Here is a 21,679-nt window from a genome sequence, read left to right as displayed (position 1 = left end):
AGTCTGTGCGGGGAGCTGTTTTTTAAACTGTCTCCCCTTGCAGCCTGGCTCCCGCTGATGGCACAGGGCTCCCTGGGAGTGATGCCAGAGTGCAATGGCTGTCAGCCCCTCCCCCGGGGACTAAAAATTGTCATGTATTAAGAATTCATGTGGTTACATGACTATTCAGTTACCTGATATTTAACACCCCTAATAATTAGTGTAATAAAAGATAATTTAGGGATCTTTTCAACACCAGTATGAACATACAGCTCATGATGATGATCATGAGAGCTGTCGGCACACATCTGAGAAGATATTATTCAGGGAACCAGCAGTATAAAACAGATTATTGCACAGTCAGTTGTGATTCCATCAATTGTGAAAGGAATAAGGGCCAAAAGAGTATCCACATGTGTCAAAATGAAAGAATTTCAATTGAACAATCTTAACAAATTACACATTTTAAAAAACATTTTAAAACTATTGTAGGACAAAGTTTGATGTTTTACCTTTTGAGACCTTCAAGAAATTGAACAGGAACATATTTTATTGCAAAAGAACATAATACAGTACCTAGAGGTGGCAGCTTTGAGCTGTGGTCTGGTCATTGTATAACAGTTCTTATTTAAGAACAAAAATATCCACACAGAGAAGAGATTAAATTAAGTTTTAAACTTGAACTCCTGAGATTTTAAAGTCTTACTAGAGACCAAAGTGAGAGCATAGAAGCCAGTGTAGCTTGATTGTGGTGCAAAGTAAATTGAAGCTATATAATTGACTCTGTGGAGAATGAAATAACTTACTATGCCGTTTCTTAGAAAGCTACTTTAGTTAAAGTTGAAGTACTGAACATTTTCATTCTGGAGGTAAAAATATCAGAAGACTCTGATGGATGTTTAGTTATATAAAGTGCCTTAGACGCTTTTATGCATTTATAGGCAGGAAAAGAGAGCATAGAAGCATTCTTGCTTTTAGCCCCATTTAAATTGTTACATGGCATTACCTTAAACACCTCTTCTTACGACCAAACTGGCTATTGGAAAGTTATTTGCCTCTCTCTGCCTGGCTTTAATACATCACCATAAAAAATACTGAATATAGTTCCAAGCATCTCAATACTAGAAAAAAATCAGCAGACTTGGAAGGCATTCTTAGAAGAAAAACAAATCATTAAGAGCCTTGAGGTAACAGTTTCTGACACTAGAGAAATAAATGTGCACGGCTTTGCTAAATGATGAAAAAGGGGAGAGGTTTTGGAGGACAAAGCTAGACAGTACAATATTTTATTGCATGCCCCCTAAGGATAAAATAAAATGTAGTTTCACAGAAAATGAATATGTGGTTAGTGATATGACTTCAATTTCTGGTGATCTGGTAGTCACATTACAAAATTTGCCATCATAATTGATACTACTGTTGGCATTTTTAAGACTGCCAAAGACTGAATGGGCATTGATTGAATTCTGATGAAGCTCATTGGTAGAGGGATGTAAGGCTGATTATAGTAATATTGCTCTTTGTATAGACCAAGAACTTCAGCATCCAAGTCAGTCAATTTGACACTTGCAGAAACACTCTCTTCACTCTCTTCCACTCCAGATTATATTAATTTACCAACTAAGGTTTTATCAGAGAAAGCTAATTCTCTTGATTGCTGTGTTCTTATTTGTTGCTATCGATGTTGAGCCCATATAACTCTTCAAATATGGTTTCAGTGATATGATCAAGAGCTTTTCCTAGAATTAAAAAAGGAGTAAGTAGTTTCTTCATTAACTTTACTATCAGTTAGACAAAATTATTTTATCATGTGGTTCATTCTAGCCATTTTATGTATGCATACACTTATGGAAGCTAATATACTTACTTCAGAACTCTTAAGTGATGCTTCAAAGGTCTTTTTTCACTTTCACATTAATCTCTGACAGCAAGATTTAGTCACAAATCACATGGTTTAATTCTGCACATCTTTCAGTTACATCTTCAAACTGGCTTCTCTTATCTGCAGGTGGGACCTCCCTGGTCTGACACCACTGGGACCTAAGCAGGTCTCCGCTATGCCAGCCTGGCAGGAACTGTGCTGCCAGCTCCCTGCCAGCCCTGCTGCCTCTGGGCTGCACTCCCCACTGCCACTGGGGCTGTGCTCAAAGGCGGGGCTGTGCTGAAAGGTGGGGCTATGCTCCCCACCACACTGGCTCTGATACCACTGGTACCGCGCCCCCCACCACCAGCCCAGCACCTGAACCTAGCCAGCCGGGGCTCTTTGCTTCAGCAATATCCGTGGTCCTTCTGGAACATGGACGTTGCTGGACCAGAGAGTCCTGGATTTTAGAGGTGCAACCTGTATGCAGTATCTCAGAAGTGATTGAGAGCCAAATAAATGAACTGTCACAGACATACAATACAGAGGTTAGACAAGTATCTTATTGGCACACAGCTGATTTATTAAAAGTTTTTCATCAAGTCAGTAGACCTCAATTGTTGATAGTTTGTTTTTTGCTATACAAGGCTGAGATTTTTTTCAAAATTCAGTTCATTGTTATATTCTTATTAGTTTGTTAGTATAATGTTTTGGTAATCATTTCCAGGAGGCCTAAAGCAGGTAATGTATAGTTAATACTTTTCTATGTAATTGGTTTTTTTATTTCTTTCAATATATTTAACATATATGCAATTCAAATACTAGTTCTTCTTCTAGTGCTTGCACGTGTTCATTCCAGTGTCGGTGTTTGCGCTTCCCAAGTACAAATGCTGGAATTTTTTTCCCTTAGGAGCATATGTTGGGTCAGCTCTAGCACCCTCTTGTGTTGCTCACTCTTAACATCAGTATAAATTCCTTCATTTCCTTCTTATTGCCTTTGATGGTTGCTGGAACATTGGTAATTTAGGAAATCTCTTTCCTTACTGGTTCTCTATTTGGGGTTCACTGTAAATAGTTTAGTAATTGTTAGATACTTTATAGTAGTTTTAGATAATTTAAACAGGACAATTCCATTTTACACAGTGGAGCATCCTTAGTCCCAATACCAACGCACACACCAGTTACCAGAATTCACACCTTGTAATGCATGTAACAGGTCTGTGCCATTGATCAACCAGCACTCGAGCTACCTGAGGTTTCTGGGGGAAGTTCATAGGAAGGATTGTTGCCAGATTTAAACTGCATATCCAGAAGGACTGAGCTACTTGCATCCTCAAGCTCCCAGGCACTGTTGTTCCATGCTGGTATTGAAGAAAAAAATATCTGGAGCCAAAGGATAGAAGCCACAGGGACAGACTGAGACCTGTGTTGGTCACCTGTTCACCACCAGACCATGAAGTGACTACAGTACTGGTGCAGCAGATCCCATGACACTACCCCAAGACCAGAACATGCTATTCATGGTGTCTCAAAACCTGAAGTATTTGTAGCCACTTGAGACATTATGTCTCTGCTGGTCCTGGGCTCCCCAGAGGGTCAAGACTTGCTATTACCAACTGGCAGAGAGTTGACACCTATGGCTAGATTAGCATGCTAGCTATCTAAGAGGAAGTTAGCGCTGAGGTACTCCAGGTGGACTTTGCAGGCACTCAGTGAGGTGGCCCCATCCTGGTCACCACAGCACTCCTCTTTCTTCATCTGATTCAAAGGAGGAAGCATGTTCTTGGCACTGAAGCAGATGACCGTGCTGTTCCAGGCAACTTCTACTGATTTACAGTGCTCAGCTCATCAGCACCTCCTGGTTCCGGGTACCATGCAGGCACCATGAGGCACCATGCAGTGGTGGTTCTAGAATCTGGGTGTTCTCATCATCACAAGCGATCCCTTCTAGATGGTTCTATTCAGTTGTCTTGGGAATCCAGGGTACTGTAGGCATTGTGCTGGGACACCCTAGAACTGCACTCAGGTTCTGAGCAAGGCATGAGCATGGCACAGAACCATGAGAGAGAAATTGGATTCTGACTAGTACTGAGGCACCAATTGAGGCACCCCAGCTGCTGTTAGTTTTCTCATCATCCTCTCCAAATGAGGCCATAGTGATGCATGGGGAGAGCCCAAGGATAATGGATGACCACTGGCCTTACCAAGAACTTCTGAATTGGGTGGTCTTACTCTTTAACAGGCCAACCCAGAGTGGCCCCTTAAAAACTCTCTGGCAAATCCTGGCCTCCCTCCCACCAATATCAAATAAAATACATTTCCCCAGCAAAATGGAACAGATTGTCCACCTGGTGTTCACGATGATGAGTCTCGCTACTGCAACCTCTAAGAAACTTATCCTGGACTATCTAGTCTTTTTGGGATAACAGGGGCTTGTCCTTTCCATGCTTATTGTGTACCTGACAGCCGTATTAGCTTTTCATCCCATGCTTGACAACCATTTGCTTTTTTTCTCCCCGTGACATTGTGATCAGGTTCCTAAAGGGTCTGGAGACTGTATACCCCCAGATCAGAGATCCTGTCTCTTTCTGGTAGCTATACTTAGTCTTGTCAAAGCTTACATGTTTCCTATTTAAAGAATCTCAGAGGGGTATCCGTGTTAATCTGTAACCTTAAAAACAAGTAGTCCTGTGACACCTTAGAGGATAACAAAAATATATATAGTCACAGAGAGGTAGCCGTGTTAGTCTGATCTCGGTAAAACAAAAAAAAGCAGTTATATAACACTTAAAAGACTATCAAGATAGTTTTTTAGGTGATGAGCTTTCGTGGGGCAGACTCACTTCTTCAGATCATATTCTGAAAATGAATTGGCATGACCAGGGCTCGACAAATAATGCAATCTACTCGCCTGTGGCGAGTAGATTGCAATCCGGAAGAGCCGGGTTTGAGCGATCTGCGCGTGTGCAGAACAATCTGTGCATGTGCAGATCGCCGGACAGCATGGCTGGCGAGTGGGGCTTGCCACGGTTCGACGAGCCCTGGGCATGACCATTATATAACAGACAGATACAATGAAAAAAGACAAACTGACAAATCAGTATATAGAACAGAAGGTGGAGGCGAGGGGCAGAGGAGTGACAAGGAAGGAGGAAATTGCTTGCTGTAACAGTCAGATAAGTGGTAATCTGTGGTCACTATGAATATCAAAAGGTGTGGAGGCTATCTTTGTAATGTGTAAGATAATTATCATCTCGATTAAGGCCCATTCACAACATGTCGAATTTTAGCATAAATAAAAGTTCTATGTAGCTGATTTGTCAGTTTGTCTTTTTTCATTGTGTCCCTCTGTTTACAAGCTCCTTCCCAACTTGGGCTCAATCCTTCTTAATGTTCATTTCCAGGTGGTTGCTGCAACCATCATAGGGTACATCTACACAGCAGGGCTAAGCTGAAATAAATTACACAAATTGAGCTAAGTCAATTGTGTAGCTTAAGATCAACAGAGCTTATTTTGGCTTTTGGCACTGTCTATGCAGCAGGAAGTCCGAGAGTGAGCACTCTTCTTCCCTTACTCCTCGTAAAATGAGGGTTACAGGAGTCGGAGTAAGAAGTCCTCCAGCTTGACATTATTTTGACATTATGTCAAAATGACTGCTTGCAGGGTAGACGCAGACTGTATTATTTCAGAATAATATCACTTATGAAATAACACTGCTGTGTAAGATGATAAACAGGGATGTCCTGGAGTCTGGACACCACCCCTATTTTTTGATTTCCCACCTTTATATACCTATTGCCAAAGGTGGGCATCATTTGTGTTCAGTTTAAGCTTTACACACCTCCAGTGGATAGCATCCAAAATGAGATGCAGCATCAGGTGACCTGGTGACGTGTCTTGGCAGGACCCACCATAGCTCAGGCTTACAGGAAAAGCAAGATCATTGACCTGAGTACTGAGCAATTAAGCTTCTTGAAGACTACCAATGGCCCTCAGTTAGCATGTCTAGATTATTAAACAGATTTATACTTCATATTTCCAATTTCAAATGCAGAAATGATACATGCACACAAAAAAGAATACACATTTAGCAGATTATAACTATTTAAAGTATGTTACATGAAGTGTTTTGGTGAAAGTATATTCAAGTTGTATCATATTCCTACTCATAAGCATAATTTCATAAAGAACATTGGATGCAACATCACCACATCCATTGCAAAACCCTCTCTCCATCCCTTCTTTGGTGGGTAAGAAGAAATCAAAGGTTGGCAGGCCCTTATACTGAGATCATGAGATAAGTGCCCAGACTGCTAAAATCGACCCAATGGATACTGTTAATGGAAACATTTCTGCTAGTTGTGCTTGGGGCACAAATACCAGTAATGGAATGGACACATGCAGCACATCTCAAAGACTGTTTGAAAAATTGGGCTGATACCTGGTTAAAAAGTCCTTCTGGCCCCTTGCCAACTCAAAAGCTTTGCCACCAAACTTTTCCTTCCATTCATTCTTCTAGTTAAGGGTCAAAGAGATGCCTTGCTTAATATGTTCTCCCTCCAGTTCCTTTCTGTTTGCATCACGCCTGCCACAATATCTCATGAAGTGAAATGTAACCTATTGAGATATTTAGGATTCAATTAATTTAGGTTTGTATAAGCAAAACTAACACTTGACATTTTAAGTCAGAGTAATGTGGAGGGCATTGGATGCTGAAGGCTATAGTTTAGTAGCATAGGTTGCGGAAGTCATAGACTCCATGACTTCAGACTGTGGTGGCAAGGAAATGCAGGGCCTCCTGCTGCCGGTGGGGGCAGGGAGCTGTGGGGTAATACTGCTCCTGGGCTCTATGGGTAGCAGGGGGAGCCTCTGAGCTCCTGGTTGCTGTGGGTGGTGGGATATCCTGTAGCTCCTGGCTGCTGGAGAACTGGAGGACCCCCAGAATCAAAGGTAGTGGGGAGCTCCCATAACACCCACTTGCTGCAGGGTTAGGCGCTCCTACTATTCCCAACCATGGGTGTGGAAGTACCCCAGAGCTCTAAGCCACCATGGATGGTGGGGGAACTCAGCAACTCCCAGTTGCTGCATGTGGAGTGGGAGCCCTAGAATTGCAGATAGCAGCTGTATCTCATAGCATCTAGCTGCTGTAGATGGAGGCTCCCCACCTCTCTGAGCCACAGGTGGTTGGGGCCCTTGCAGGTCCAATGCCCAAGCTGTGGTTTGGGGACCTTGCAGCTCTGAGATTACCATAGCACCTGCCGCAAGGCAGCTATAGGGTACCTCAGTTCCCCATTTTGTCAGATACTTTTAGTAAAAGTCACAGATGGGTCACCATTTCCATGTATTTTTCTTTCTTGCCAATGACCTGTCCTTCACTTTTACTAAAAATAAACATGACAAAATCCTAGCCTTACTGATGAGACACATCAGTTGTTAAGTAGGAAGCCACGCTCTGCACTAGCTGGTGTTTCAGTGGTCTCAACATGCAGCCTTATAGAGAGTACATTGGCGTAATCCAGTGAGAGGTAATAAAAGATGGATAACATTTATGAATCTGGAAGAAAAATGTTGGCCAAGAGTACATAAAGATAAAAGATCACTGCAATTTTCTGGATATCCAGAAGCAAATGAGGACCAGAAAGATTACCAAATTCAGAGTCTGAGATGATAAAGATGTGCAGTCTCCCATGGCTAAGGGATATCACCTCTGCCAAACCTACCAGTATTAACTTAGCAGAAGTTTTATCCAGACTGCATACATCCAAACCCTGTGTACAAGACACAGAATGAATTGGTCATCCATATCATGTCAGGATAAAGGTAGTAGTAGGGGGAACACTGTGGTTGCCTCTACCTGCTATTCCCTGGCTGAGAGAGGAGAACTCTTGTCCTTGTTGTAGGACTCCTGGTTTCTGTTTATAGGCCTCTGTAGTCATGTGGAGATGATTAGAATAGAGACCAGTATTGTAGCCATTGTGCTGAGTTTATGGTAACAAGTGGATTGGTGAACTATGCACTCTAGGCTTCATCTCTGTATCAGAATCTTCTTGGCTGGAAGCATAATTATAGAGGTTTAGCAGAGAGTGATCTTGTTTATCTATAAATATACAGCCGACAGAGTCTCTTCCCCTCTTCATAGCAGGAAATTGAAGCATCTAGACAAGAAAATAGGGGCAAACAGCTAAAAACAATCTCCTGGTCAAAACAGAAGACACAACATGTCTGTTCCTGAAAGCAAAATTTTGTCTTCCAGAACTAGAAAAACATAGTTTTCAGTGTTTTTATTATTTTTGGATGCATTTCAATGAGACAGCTTTATTTTCAATTAATAGGTCAATTAAAAAACAATAGCCCTTCAATTTATTTACTGAGATTCCCAATATTTTTAAAACTACTAGAATAGAGATCTAATACTTAATATTATGGAGTGGTATGTATACTCATTTTTAAGTAATAATTGATTTTCTGTGATGTGAATTACATCAACTAAAACATTGAGTCTAAATTTTGTTACCCGTTGGTAACGTGAATAGTGAAGGGAGTTCTACAAAAAATAAAGTTTCTTATTTCCTTTCCATTTACCATCCCGGCACGCTAACCTTTGCGCCATTTCCTTGTGATGTCAGAGGTATTAACAAGAGCTAATGACAGATTGTACAACTTTACTTCATAACTGACACTTCTAAAAATACTTTGTTCCTCCAATCATATGTCATTCATCAATATTAGGTCTGCTGAGTGAGCACAGTGCAAGGTTAGGAGATTTATATAATTGATCATTTTGTCTTTTATAGTAATTTCAGTATCTCTCTAGTGCGTGTCTCCATGCAATGATTCAGAGAATGTTTGACAAATTAAAAGTCACATTGCTTTTTTTCTGATCCTTATTTGCTGCTTAAGGGGGTAGAGAATAGGGAAGTACAATTCTTTCTTTTGAGCATTGAGAGCAAACATTTAAAAATATTAAGTAAATTATTCATCTATGAGATTGAAAATTAAAAAAATAGAACAGAATAAAACAAATATCAAGTGCTTTCATATGTGTATAGGAAGAATATTAAAACCATCACAGTATGCATCTAATGAAAGTAATTAATTTACATGTTGTGTTAATAATTGGAATTTTTGGAATCCACAAAATACATATAATAGGTATCTTAGGTACACATAAGCTAGTGTCGCAGAATAGTTTTTTTTAATGGAGTAATTTGTCATTCAGTAAAAAGTAATTGATGTGATGTGTGAGGAAATATTAATTTGTGAGGAGATTTGTGATAGTATATTTCATCGCATCAGGGAGCACTAGTTTTAATATCTATCTGTGATTTTCTTGGGTGCTAATATTTTTTGAATCATATTCATGCTTGTTAAAGCATATGAGAAAATTGGTATAATGCAGTGGTGGCGGCGGCATGTAGTGTCTATAACCATGATGTAGAATCAAAATACAACTACTCTGTAAGCGAATGTCAACTTTACATATCATATCAGTGAAATTCAGTAAGAATTTTTCTTCAGAAATGTGGGTTTGTGGTTGGCCAAAATATTAAAATAATGTTGTAGCTATTAGTTCCACAAAACTAATTATGATTTATCTTTCACTTTACTTTCTTTTATGGAATTAAAATTGTTTTAAGTAGGTAATACCTCAGATACTTTAATACTGTCCTAGTGAAAATGTTGAAAACATGGATAACCTATTTTTTTAAAAGTGGATATTTCTTGAGATTTAATTCATGGATTATTCAACTGTTTTTTAGTGATAGCTATGGTATTTCATAATGAAGTCAATTTCATTTCCATTTTGTGTGGAATGACAGCTTTGTTCGTAGGGACTGTATTAAAGTATGTTAAGTTATATTGAAGCATGCTTTCTATTTCATGAGTTTCTGAAGATTTTTGTTTTCTGTTTAATATGATGACTTTTGGAGGAAAGTTCAATCCCTTCTTTGTTGGATATTAGACATAATGTCAAATGCAACATTTAATAATTGGAGGCTTTTTAAAAGAGAAACGGTGTCGTTTTCAAAAGTGCCCAGCTGTGCACTAACTCTGGGTAATCACCTATAAACAATCTCCTTTATTCTTTAAGTCTAAGCAGTGGTTGGTCTTAGGAAGACATATGACAACCCTGAATGGTAGGGTCTGACCAGGTAATTTTCCGTTGAAGGGGAGAATGTAGAAACAAAAAATTCCCAAATGGAAGGCTATTTAACATGCAAAGTTTTCTTGGTTTTTGGCCGGCATGACACTCCTGAGAGAATAAACCAAAGACTCCGGGACCCCTGGGGAAAAAGATTTTCCCTGGCTTGGAGGTTTATCTGAAATAAGAAAAGTTTAAGGGTAAGTTTGCAATAAGCTTTAATGTGTTTGAACTAGCTACATGTTTTCTGTTATTTTAAATTTATAATTTACTTTGCTGTGTGTCTGTTTTCAGTTGTTACCACTTAAATCCTACTGTTTGTACTTAATAAATCACTTATTTACTATCAAACCTGGTGTAAATAATTGTTACCTGGGGTAGCAATCAATGTGTACATCCTCCTTTCATTGTCAAAGGGGGCTTGCCTGAATGATTTATTTGGGGTTCTGATCCCATTTGGAGAGTGGATTTCCTGGATGCTGTGCGTGAAACTGCATTCTCCTCAGACTTGAAGTCTGCATTTGGGGAGCAGGGACAGCGATTTCATCTCTGTGTCTTGGCTATGGGAGACTAGGAGATCTGACCCAGCAGAACAGGGTGGTGAGAAGCCCCAGAGAGCAAGGTGGCAAGTGTCAGTGGCTTTATCAGTATACGGGGAAGCAGCCCCAAAGGGTCTTCTGTGACTGCATCCCATCACAAAAGGCTGACAAAGAAGGTGCCATTGTCATCATAAATAAGTCAAATTACGAACAGGAAGCTGCTGGGCAAATGTCCAACACCCTATTGAATAGGCCACTATCCTCTGATCCTACTGACTAATACCAAAAGAAACGATTCTATCTACACAAGAAACTCCCTGAAGAAACATAGGAATGAATCTACACAGACACACCCCTACAGCCCTGACCAGGGGTATTTTCTCTGCTACCCCAAATCCATAAACCGAGAAATCTTGTATGCCCCATCATCTCAGGCATTGGCATTCTTACAGCAGGATTGGCTGGATATGTAGGCTCTCCTCTCAGGCCCTATGCTGCTAGCACTCCTAGCTATCTTTGAGACATGACTGATTTCCTGAGGAAACTAGAATCCATTGGTAATTGTTCAGAAAATACCATCCTGGGCACTATGGATGTAGAAGGTCTCTACACCAACATTCCATATGAGATGGACTATTTGCCTTGGTCTTATAACTCCCCTTATTTTGAAATAACGAGTGGAACATCCATACTACAAAGGCCATTATTTTGAAATAATTGGCTGTTTATTTCAAAATAATAACTCCTGCTTTCTACAAGGAATAATGCTAATTTCAAAATAATGGTAGTGTGAACGCTCCAGTGCCACTATTTCAAAATAACTACTTGAATTAGTAATTCAAACTAATTATTCCTCAGTGCTTCCTGAGACTCTAAGTCGAGGGATCGCATCCACATTAATAGAGCCTGCCTTGGATTAATTTTGAGGCTTCCCCGTAGTGTGCGCACGCTATTTTGAAACTATTATTTCAGGAGTTATTATTTTGAAAAAAGTTATTTCAAAATAAATTCCTGGTGTAGATATGCCCTTTGATGTCAGGCACTGCATTCTCAACGATGTCATTGCAAAGCTGGTAGCTGAACTTTATGACTTTGTCCTCACCCACAATCATTTCATATCAGGGATGATTTATATGTTCAAGTCAGTGGCACTGCTATAGGTACCCACATGACCCCACTGTATGCCAACTTTTCATGGCTGACTTAGAACAATGCTTTTTCAGCGTTCATAGGCTAGTGCCCCTCTTTTAAGTTCACTGTATTGATAACATCTTTGTAGTGGTCAATTGCGGAAGAACTTTGTACGTGCTAGCTTAGGAGTGGTGAGGCCTGCATTCTTTCCCCACTTTTCCCTTTTCCCTGTATCTGATGAGCCAGAAGCAAGTCTTTGGGAACATACACCACTTAAGATAAGCATTGTTGCCAGTATAGCAAGAACAAGTATGAAATAAGGATAAAGGGCAAGAAAGCATAAACAATTCTGTTTACCTTAACGTACTGATCATGTAAACAGGGCCAAAGGACAAGAAGATCCAGATCAGAACCAGATCAATAACTAACAGCTAAGCTCTACATCAGCACTAATGAGTAAGCCCTGGAAATTTCCAAACTGCCAAACAGAGCAGGGAAACTGCATTTAAGGCTGCCTCAGTGCCTAGCAAATTGGACTTCACCGATGGGCTTTGGATACTGGCACCTCGGAAGCTGAGACAACCTCCCACTTCGTCCACAGCCTGTCCAGAGTCCCAGGCTTGCAGGAAGGGACGTAAGATATGCCGCTTCTTTGTTATATTGTTCTGCCATTTATGGGGCACAGCTATTAGCTTCCAAGAAATAAACTACGGGGCTATGTCTAGACTGGCCCCTAATTCCGGAAAAGTCATGCAAAGCAGGTAAGTCAGAATAGGGAAATCCCCGGGGGATTTAAATATCCCCCGCGGGATTTAAATAAACATGTCCGCCGCTTTTTTTCCGGCTTGGGGAAAAGCCGGAAAAAAGCGTCTAGACTGGCGCGATCCTCCGGAATAAAGCCCTTTTCCGGAGGATCTCTTATTCCTTTCAAGTAGGAATAAGAGATCCTCCGGAAAAGGGCTTTATTCCAGAGGATCGCGCCAGTCTAGACGCTTTTTTCCGGCTTTTCCCCAAGCCGGAAAAAAAGCGGCGGACATGTTTATTTAAATCCCGCGGGGGATATTTAAATCCCCCGCGGATTTCCCTATTCTGACTTACCTGCTTTGCATGACTTTTCCGGAATTAGGGGCCAGTCTAGACGTAGCCCTTGTATTTGACAGATACCGGTGTAGCGTCCTTTGTACTTTGGGAACCCAGTGTCAGACCTTAGACTTACTCTGGCTGGCTGCAATCTTCATCATCTGGACCTATGGGCAAGAGGTCCTTGAGGAATTCCCCTGGGATTTCAACAATTTCCACCCTACTATCCTAAGGTCAATATGAGTTGTAGATGATGCCCTATAATTATGCAGGTTCCAGTCCTTTATAAATTAAACTATAAATGTTTTAATAATAAAAGGAAAAAAGATGAGAGTTGCAGTGACTGAGATCAATATACATACAGATGTGAAAAGTTTCATAGCAGAAACGGTGAGCTGCTTTATTTGAAAAAGTCTTTCTGGAATAGCTTTTAAAGTTTATAATCCAGTAGGCAGTCCAGATACAGTGTTTCAAATTTGATGTTCAAATTCTTCCATGAGAATTCCAGGGTAAATCCCGAGTCTTGTGGCTTAGACCTTTCCTGTTAAAGTTTAGGCAGACCCGAGATAAAAAAAGAATCGAGCTTGGAGCTTTTTCTTTATAATCTTCTAACAAGCTGAGAAGGCTCTTGACAGCAGTTGTCACAGCAGGACCTTTCCCCATGAAGAATAGGTGGTGCAGATTGTTGCTTTAAAACTAATCTTTTATTTCCTATGCACACACAGGTAAATTAGTTGTATTTATTAACATAAGGCAATTAGCCATTCAGACTGTTAAGACAGTTCATTATAGCATAGGTAATTAAGCTGAAGACAACATCAATAATATTATTAGCTCCTGCCATAATTTACATTTTAGATTTTAAGGTTAACGGAATCATCTGCATACATAATATAGGGCTATTAAGACACGAAAGGAAATTAACATCTGCAGGAAAATCTGATTTCTTTGTTAAAATTCTTATAAGATACAGGTAAATATAGACAAATGCACTTAGCATCTACTCTTGATTTTTATTACTACAAATACATGCGTTAATGATTGCTGATCTAAGATTTCTCTTTGATATTCAAAGGCAAGTAGATTGATAACATTTCAGTGTTTCTTATTAAGTTGCTATGGGCATACCCAAGTCTAGCATTGTCTCAACAGTGAAGTATTTTATACCGGAAGATTAAGCTTTGAATGTTTGCGATTCTTAGTCAGTGTTGTTTGAAGCAATTAATTGCTTTGAAAATGGCTTTCATAATAGACTTTTTCCTTATAAAAGTTTTATCTAACTTCCAGAAAGCTTTGTTTCCTCCATATTTGACAAGAAAAACAGCCCAGAAGACAGGGAACAGAACAAGAGGATTCCTCCTGAGAGGATGCTACTATATGCCTTCTTTTCAAGTATAGCCATTTACTTTCCACATGAACTGATTTTTCAATGTGTTGAACAGGTTTTATCTTACCTGTCTGATGATAATATCATACCACCTGTTAATCTCTTTACAGTCAAGATATATGGCACTTGGAAATGTAAGAGCAAGATGGTTTAATTCATCTTTTTCTGTTTTTATTTGGGCACCAGATAATTCAGAGGGGGGTTGCTAACATTGCCCTTTTAACAGTTATCTGAACTCCTTTTTCTCAAAGACTGTGTTTCTTTCAATAGCTATCCAACGAAATTTTTACCTCATGTTTGCTGCTATAGTTTATTGACTATGAAAATAACCTAAATATTTCATTTCTAAACTCCAGGTGGTTAGCTTATCAGCTTTTTTCCTGAATTTGAAATACTATTTAAAACATGGGAAAGATAGCTTAAGGAAATCAAAAATTGTGTAAATTTATATTCCAGACTTCTCTTCTTTGGAAGGAGTAATAATTTCTTGAATGACTGTTTGAGCAGATCACTTATTTAAATTTGTTGCATTTGTTAACAAAACCTTTAAAACATCTTTTTATTTCAGTTTCTCATGGAATCTTTAATAGTACAGTAAACTTCTGATAATCCAGCACCTTTAGGACCCGGGGTGCCGGATTATCAGATATGCCTGACTATCAGAAGGGGGGGGCTATGAGGGGTCTGGAGTGGGGTGGGAGGCGATGCCACCCCAGATCCCTCAGAGCCCCCCCTTACCATAGTCCGGCTCTGCCCCAGGCGTCCCTGATTCAGCCGCTGCTGGTCAGTTTCAGCAGCAGCTGAATCGGGGATGCCTGCAATAGAGCAGCTGGGGTGCTGCCGGGTTGGTCCCGCACTGCCGAGGGGCGGCGCTACGGCACCAACCCAGCAGCACTCCAGCTGCTCTTGGGGACGCCTGGGACAGAGCAGCTGGGGTACTGCCTGGTTGATCCCGTAGCGCTGTCCCTCGGGGCTGCGGGACCAACTGTCAGCCGACGGTCAGGGCAGTGTGTGTGTGTATGTTTCCGAGAAAAGGTTTAACGTCCGTGTCTTTACTGCTAGGACCGGGGTCCCATCGCAGAGGGTGGCCAGCAGGCCAACAGACGCCCCGTTATATAGGAAGAGCTTGTCACACCTTAGATTTTAGCTGCTAGAACACAAGAGTTCCTTCGCAGCGGGCAGCCTAGGAAAGGCTGAAAAGGTGCCCCAACGGATCTTGTCACCTGGGAGTGACACAGATCCAAACGCCCAAGCTCTTCCTATGCCTGTCCCTTTATGACCGGCTGAAGTTCTTTTAAATTGTGCTTGGTTCTATTACAGCAACTGAAGGAGTCAGGTTAAAGCTTAAACAGTTACAGGTTTATTAAAAGACTTATAAAAGCATATGGTTACAATGGCTATTGCTCTCTTTCTTAACTGTTAACAAATACAGATTTTAAAAATGGTTACAAAGAAAATAAAGATAGAAAATAGAAATAATGGTACCAAGTGACAGCTTAATCTTTAAAGAGCTCTAAGTCTATGTGTACACTTAAGACAAAGGACCACATCCAGGTACAATTTTTACCCCTTTCTGTGCCTCTCGACTCCAGCGTGTCAGGCCAGGGCCGGTCTCTCAATTCCTAGGAAAGACGAATATGAGGTGGGCGTCCCCTCTGGAACCTCGGGAGATCAAACACCTAACCCGACCAGCAGATAGATGGTAGATTGACACTCAGAGAAAATGCGCTGCTGGACCCATCTATATACCCGTGGGGGCCTGTATCCTCTTTCTTATCTTAAGATGCCAAATTGTACTGGTCCGTTTTGTGGCGCCAGTTCTTACAAGCAAGTTTCAAATTAATTTACACTTGCAAGAGAGAGAACTAAATTGTGAGTACTAGACATTTTTTTACTGTGCGAGAGATTCCTCCCCCCGCGGGTGGCTGTGTGTTCGTATCAATATGGGTTTGAGTCAAGGACACTCCTTGGCAGCCTCTTGGTCAGCAATTGGCATATCTCTGTTTACAGCCATTCACGGTCACACAGCCTGGGCCTTCTGCTCTGTGTACCCTGTATGCTCCAGGCAAGCAAAAATGGATGTTACAGTGGGGTTCCTGTCTGGCTACACCAACCCGGCAGGACCCCAGCTGCTCTGCCCCAGGGGTCCCTGATTCAGCCGCTGCTGAAACAGATCAGCGGCTGATTCCAGGAAGCCCCGGGCAGAGCTACAAGACCAACCCAGCAGCACCCCAGCTGCTCTGCTCCTGGCTTCCCCGATTCAGCTGCTGGTCAGTTTCAGCAGCAGCTGAATGGGGGAAGCCTGTCTGGCTACCCCAGCACTTCCGGGTTCCTGATGGTGCCAGACCATCAGGAGTCCCGGAGCATTGGATGCCGGACTAATGGAGTTTTACTGTAATAACAAAAATAATATTGTACGTGCACAGTTTCATTCATGTTTCTGATTGCTAAAGAATGAGGACAACAATTATAAGAGTACAGTTAAGTGTCTGCAACCTCTCCTATTGTATTTCATTATGTGCATGACTACCACTCATATATAAGGAGTGGTATTCTTTGAGGGTACTGTTAAAATATTTGATTTCTCCATGCAGTTCTCTTTATAGACTATGTAGTATAGCATCAAAAAGGGCATCTTATTTTCAAAATCAATATAATTTTGTAGTTTTCCTCTTTAGAACTTTTCATTGTGCATTCGTAATAACTTGAGATCACATGCCAAGTTTGGTCTCCATTCTGGTACCACAAAGCCTTAAGATGGCTATAAACTGCACTTCCACCACTAACCTCTAAGTTGGGGGTGGGAAAAGGAAGATAGCATAAATTAACTTGCATGCCTCCATGTCTTGGTGGCAAACAGGAAAATGTAAGGATAATTCTTAATGTAAAACTTCTTTTGCAAGTAATCCATTATAAAAAAATCTATTTTCAATCTGATAGTTCTTCATACTGTGCAAGAAACCTGCATAATTTGGGAACTGGAAAGGATTTCTTCTCTCTTCCCTTACAGGTGTAATCAGCATTAATTCTTTAGATAATTATGCACTGGAAAATTTTTTAAAAGCATTTATTTCCTTTAATGATTTACTCTGAGTTGTAAATCAGACTTCATGGGAATAATATCTAGTTTTGAAAACCTGACATTGTAGGATCTAGATAGAAAATTCTAACCACCATAAATGCTATAGATTTTTTTCTTTGGTTTAGGGTTATAAATGTTTGTTTATTCGACCCATGTTTGGTTTAATTATTATTAATGATTAGACTGTTCGCAAGCTTTGGAATAGTGGTTGGTTAGATCTGTATATGTTGTGTTCTGAATAAATAATAGAACAATATGTAGTGAAAATTGAAATGTTAATATATTGTATTTTCAAATAATAGCTAATGATCTGTAATACCTACTTTCATTACACACAAGTTTTTTAAGATTTGTACTTACATTCTGAATTTGCTAGCTTAGTATTCACATGGTTCAAATACCATTTCCAGTGAAGTAATCACTAACAAAATCCAGAAAGATCACCAGTTAAACCATCAATTTTCCCAACAACCTCATCTCAGATGTGACTGTCCAGCAAACATTGGACTAGCATGAAAAAATAATGGGGTGGCTGCAGAGGTAGAATAGGCTAGCTGCCTCAAGCACACATCCATCCACACCCTGTGGGTACATAGTCAGGGTGACTAACCTGTAATTGCGCTGCCGCTGCCAATGCTACTGCAGATGAGACTTAGCAGGAGGCTATCTATGGGAACTATACATCAACCCCCTCAAGTCGTAGTATAATCATAGCCTGTCATTATGCTGCAGGGGACAGGAAAGAAAGTTGGAATTTCCAAAGATACTTTGAAAAATCTTTCAGAATTCTGAAGAGAGAGCTGTAATGTTCTAGAAAGTTTTCACACTCAAGATTTTTCTTTGAAATGTTCATGTTTGAAATTTGTTTGTCTTATTTTTTCACTCTATTAGGGTTCCTTCTTGTGAATTATTCTTTTAACATCATAAGTGCTTTAGCTTAAAAGGCTCCGTCTAGAAACAGGACTGATGAACATAGACTGTGTTTCAGTGTTTATAAGAGATTGTTCACTTAAAACTTGTATATCTGGTGTACCAATAATGCAGCTTGGATGGGATCATATTTAACTTCACCTTTCCCCCCCTCTAATTTAATAGGAAGACATCTACATGTATGGAGGCAAAATAGAAACAAATAATGGGAATGTCACTGATGAGCTGTGGATCTTCAGCATAAACAGTCAAACATGGAGTTCCAGAATTCCTGCAATACTTGTACATGGCCAACAGTATGCTGTGGAGGGTCACTCAGCACATATAGTAGATTTGAACAGCAGAGATGTTGTCATGATCATCATTTTTGGATACTCTGCAGTGTATGGCTACACAAGCAGTGTGCAAGAGTACTATATCAGTGAGTTCTTTTAAATACTTGCTTTTTGCCCTATATTAATGCTGTGTTTCTTGATTTTTAACTGATAACATACTTGTTAGATTTAGAAGAATAAAATATATTTAGCAAGCTCTGCTGCTTTTAAGTTTGGGATCCAAGTCTCTCTCTTTTTCTTTTTCTTTTAATTGTAAAATCAGTTTTTTTGAACTGGTGGAATTTGATTCCTTTATTGGAAATATTGGAGTAGACTAGGCTTGACCAGTCATGGGTGGGGTATTCAAAGTAATATAAAGGTAAGAATCCTCAATTTTACATATATTGAGGTAAGTGAACCAGAGCCAATGGGAGCCATGAGGCTCTATGGCTACAGACCCTTTAGGTAAACAAAGTGGTGTGGGCCCACTGGTGACCTACCCAAAGTGGGCTGTGGACCTTCTTTGGGAATGCCTACATTGCATTCCTCTTTTGAGAGAGGAATGCAGATACAGCTGAGTGAAATTGCAAATGAAGCGCAGATTTGAATTTCCCGGGCTTCATTTGCATAATCGCGTCCATCCACTTTTTCGAAAAACCCTATTTCAAAAAAAGAAATGCTGTCTAGATGTGGTTATTTAGAAAGAAAACCCTTCTTTTGAAATTACCCTTAAACTGGAGTAAGGGTTATTTCGAAAGAAGGGTTTTCTTTCAAAATAACTGCATCTAGACAGCGTTTTTTTTAAATAGAGTATTTTGAAAATTCAGATCCGTGCTTCATTTGCAGTTTTGCTCAGCTGCATTTGTATTCCTATCTTGAAAGAGGAATGCAATGTAGATGTACCCTTTGAGAAACGTTGCTCTAGAATTTGACATTGTGCTGCTTTCATTGATGGGTGGATAAAGTGGTACTGAAATACATTTTATAATGGGGATACTGAGATGTAAACTATGTATTTGGGTATTATTACTACTTCAAGCCAGGGGCAGTAGCCCTAGTTCCAGCACTTACAAATGGATGCTATATTCTCCTCAGACACTGGCTCTTGGTGTTTTTAACAAACTCTTTTCCAACCACTTGACACACACTCATATTGAAATAAACAGGTCCAATATGAAATTGACCTGACTTTAGACCGTCTTGATTTAAATTCCCGGGGCATGTCTACACTAGGAAATTATTTTAAAATAACTCCCAAGATAATAATTTCAAAATAGCATGTCTATGCTACAGGGAAGCTTCCAAATTAGTCTGAGGCAGGCTACATTAATGTGGATGCTCTACCTTGACTTAGAGCCCCAGGAAGCACTGGGGAGTAGCTAGTTTGAATGGCTCTGGGAAGTAGTTACAGTAGACTTCCAATAATCTGGCACCCTTGGGACCCAGGGGGTGCCAGATTATCGGATATGCCAGAGTAGCTGGAGGTACTCCGGCGGGGGGCTGTAATGGGTCTGCAGGGGCGTGGGGGCAGTGGGGAATGGTGCAGTGAGGGGTGAACCCTCTGCCATTTTCCAGGGAGGCGGGGATAGCCCTGTGCAGCCACTGGCAACAGGCCAGCTTGGGCTGTTCCCTGCCCCCCGGCCGGCCACAGTGCGGGTTCTGGCAGACCCGTCACAGGGGTATAATCCCCTTTCCCTCTCCTCCCTTTCCCTTTCCTGGCCAATGAGCATGTGTCAGGCTCACAGGAGCTCCAATTGTCCGGCCGTCTGGAGCACTTCTGAGTTCCAGTTGGTGCTGGACTATCAGGAGTGCCGCACCACTGGATGCCAGACAATTGGAGTTTTACTGTATTCTGAAATAGCTGCCACTATTTTGAAATATCTATGTCAGAATTAGTGTTGTTCCTCATGTAAATCAAGAGTTATTACTCTGAAATAACCAGCCCTTTATTTCGAAATAGTGGGCGTGGTAGTGTGGGTGCTCTGCTTGTTATTTCAAAATAAGGGGAGTTATTTTGAAATAAGTCGCTAGTATAGACCAGGGCTTAGTTACCCAATTTCTATCTCTCTTCATCTTTCTGTAAATTGTAGTAATCAGATATGGGATTCTGGTATGCATATCTCTTTAAGTACAAAGGCCCTGACTTCTCTAGGCTTTGGATCAGGAATCATGTGGCAGTCTAGTTAACTGACTTTAGCATGTGCTTTTTAACTGATATTATCTGGGGACTCCCTTGGCTTCTTTCTGTATTGTGCAGCTGTTTATCATAAATCAGGTTAATATGAAGTTAGTATGTACTTTTGCACTTTCTTTGAAAAATACACTATTCCTCCTGCTTGAGTGCCCTCCTTCCAGTCAGGGGCATACATAATGTAGGGTCAAGTAGGGGCATCTCCTCCCAGCAATCGACAGGGAAGCAAAACTTCTCTAGCCCCAGGGCCACAGCGAGGAGAGCAAGCTCCTCTGGGGATATGGTGGTGGCAAAGAATGTGCCTTTCCATAAACAATCAAATATCAATTCCTGCACACACCCATGCTTAGGATAAACTAAAATTAGTTATATCTGAGAAAAAAATATTTTCTTTTCAAATAGAATAAATTGTGTGTTTAAGAATCTTGACATGTTGTGTACTCAAATTTTCATGGTGTGAGTGTGTGGGAATATCTTTGCTCTCGAGGTGATGTGATTGCCTTTGGGCTCACTGCAGGAGCGAAGGAGCTTCCTTTTGCCCTTCCTTGCTGTTCTTAGAGTTATAGCTTTTTGGGAGCCTATAAATCTCAGAAGGGGAGTCTTGTGTGGATGGTTTTACTAACTTGCACCATAAAGCTTTTCTGGGCTAGTCCACGGGGAAATTTATTTTGCCTTAGGTTAGTGATACCTCATAAATTTCTTAGAATCTCAATGTGAGTCTCAAGGTGAATATAATGTTGTTGTTTTGCTTTAGCAGATGTTTTAAAAAGCTCTTTCTATCTAAAGAAATTTCTTAAGTATTTTGGAATCATTTAAAAAGGACAGGTTTGTCTGGTTGATAAGAGATTGCTTTTTTTTTTTTTTTAAGAATGAAGTGATTCTTCAAAAAAGCCAAGTTTAGCAAACTCAAGGGAACTGGTAGGTAAGGCCCTCTTGGGAGGGAAAATCTATGCGTTGAAGGAGTTCAGGACAGCTGTCAAGGAGACAATACTAAAGAGACATCTGCAAATCATCCCGTTGTTAAGAAAAGATGGGAAGGAT

At 40.5% G+C, this 21,679-nt stretch overlaps 1 protein-coding gene across 4 annotated transcripts in view; it reads left to right on the top strand.

Annotated features, from left to right (window-relative positions):
- ATRNL1 (attractin like 1) overlaps positions 1-21,679 on the top strand; it is a 999,362-nt gene that overhangs the window by 122,736 nt on the left and 854,947 nt on the right. For all 4 annotated transcript variants that reach the window (XR_012905692.2, XM_075935409.2, XM_075935410.2 and 1 more), the window contains exon 8: positions 18,299-18,554. Coding sequence is in view for 3 of the 4 variants with exons in the window: in XM_075935409.2 (XP_075791524.2) it covers positions 18,299-18,554 (256 nt within the window). In the remaining variant the exon portion in view is untranslated. The remainder of the gene's footprint in view (positions 1-18,298; positions 18,555-21,679) is intronic.

This window comes from Pelodiscus sinensis, chromosome 8 (assembly GCF_052426305.1).
Source record: "Pelodiscus sinensis isolate ZL-2025 chromosome 8, ASM5242630v1, whole genome shotgun sequence".
NCBI classification, from domain to species: Eukaryota; Metazoa; Chordata; order Testudines; family Trionychidae; genus Pelodiscus; species Pelodiscus sinensis.
Note: the sequence above shows the minus strand (reverse complement) of the source record. Positions and strands in the feature narration are given on the sequence as shown.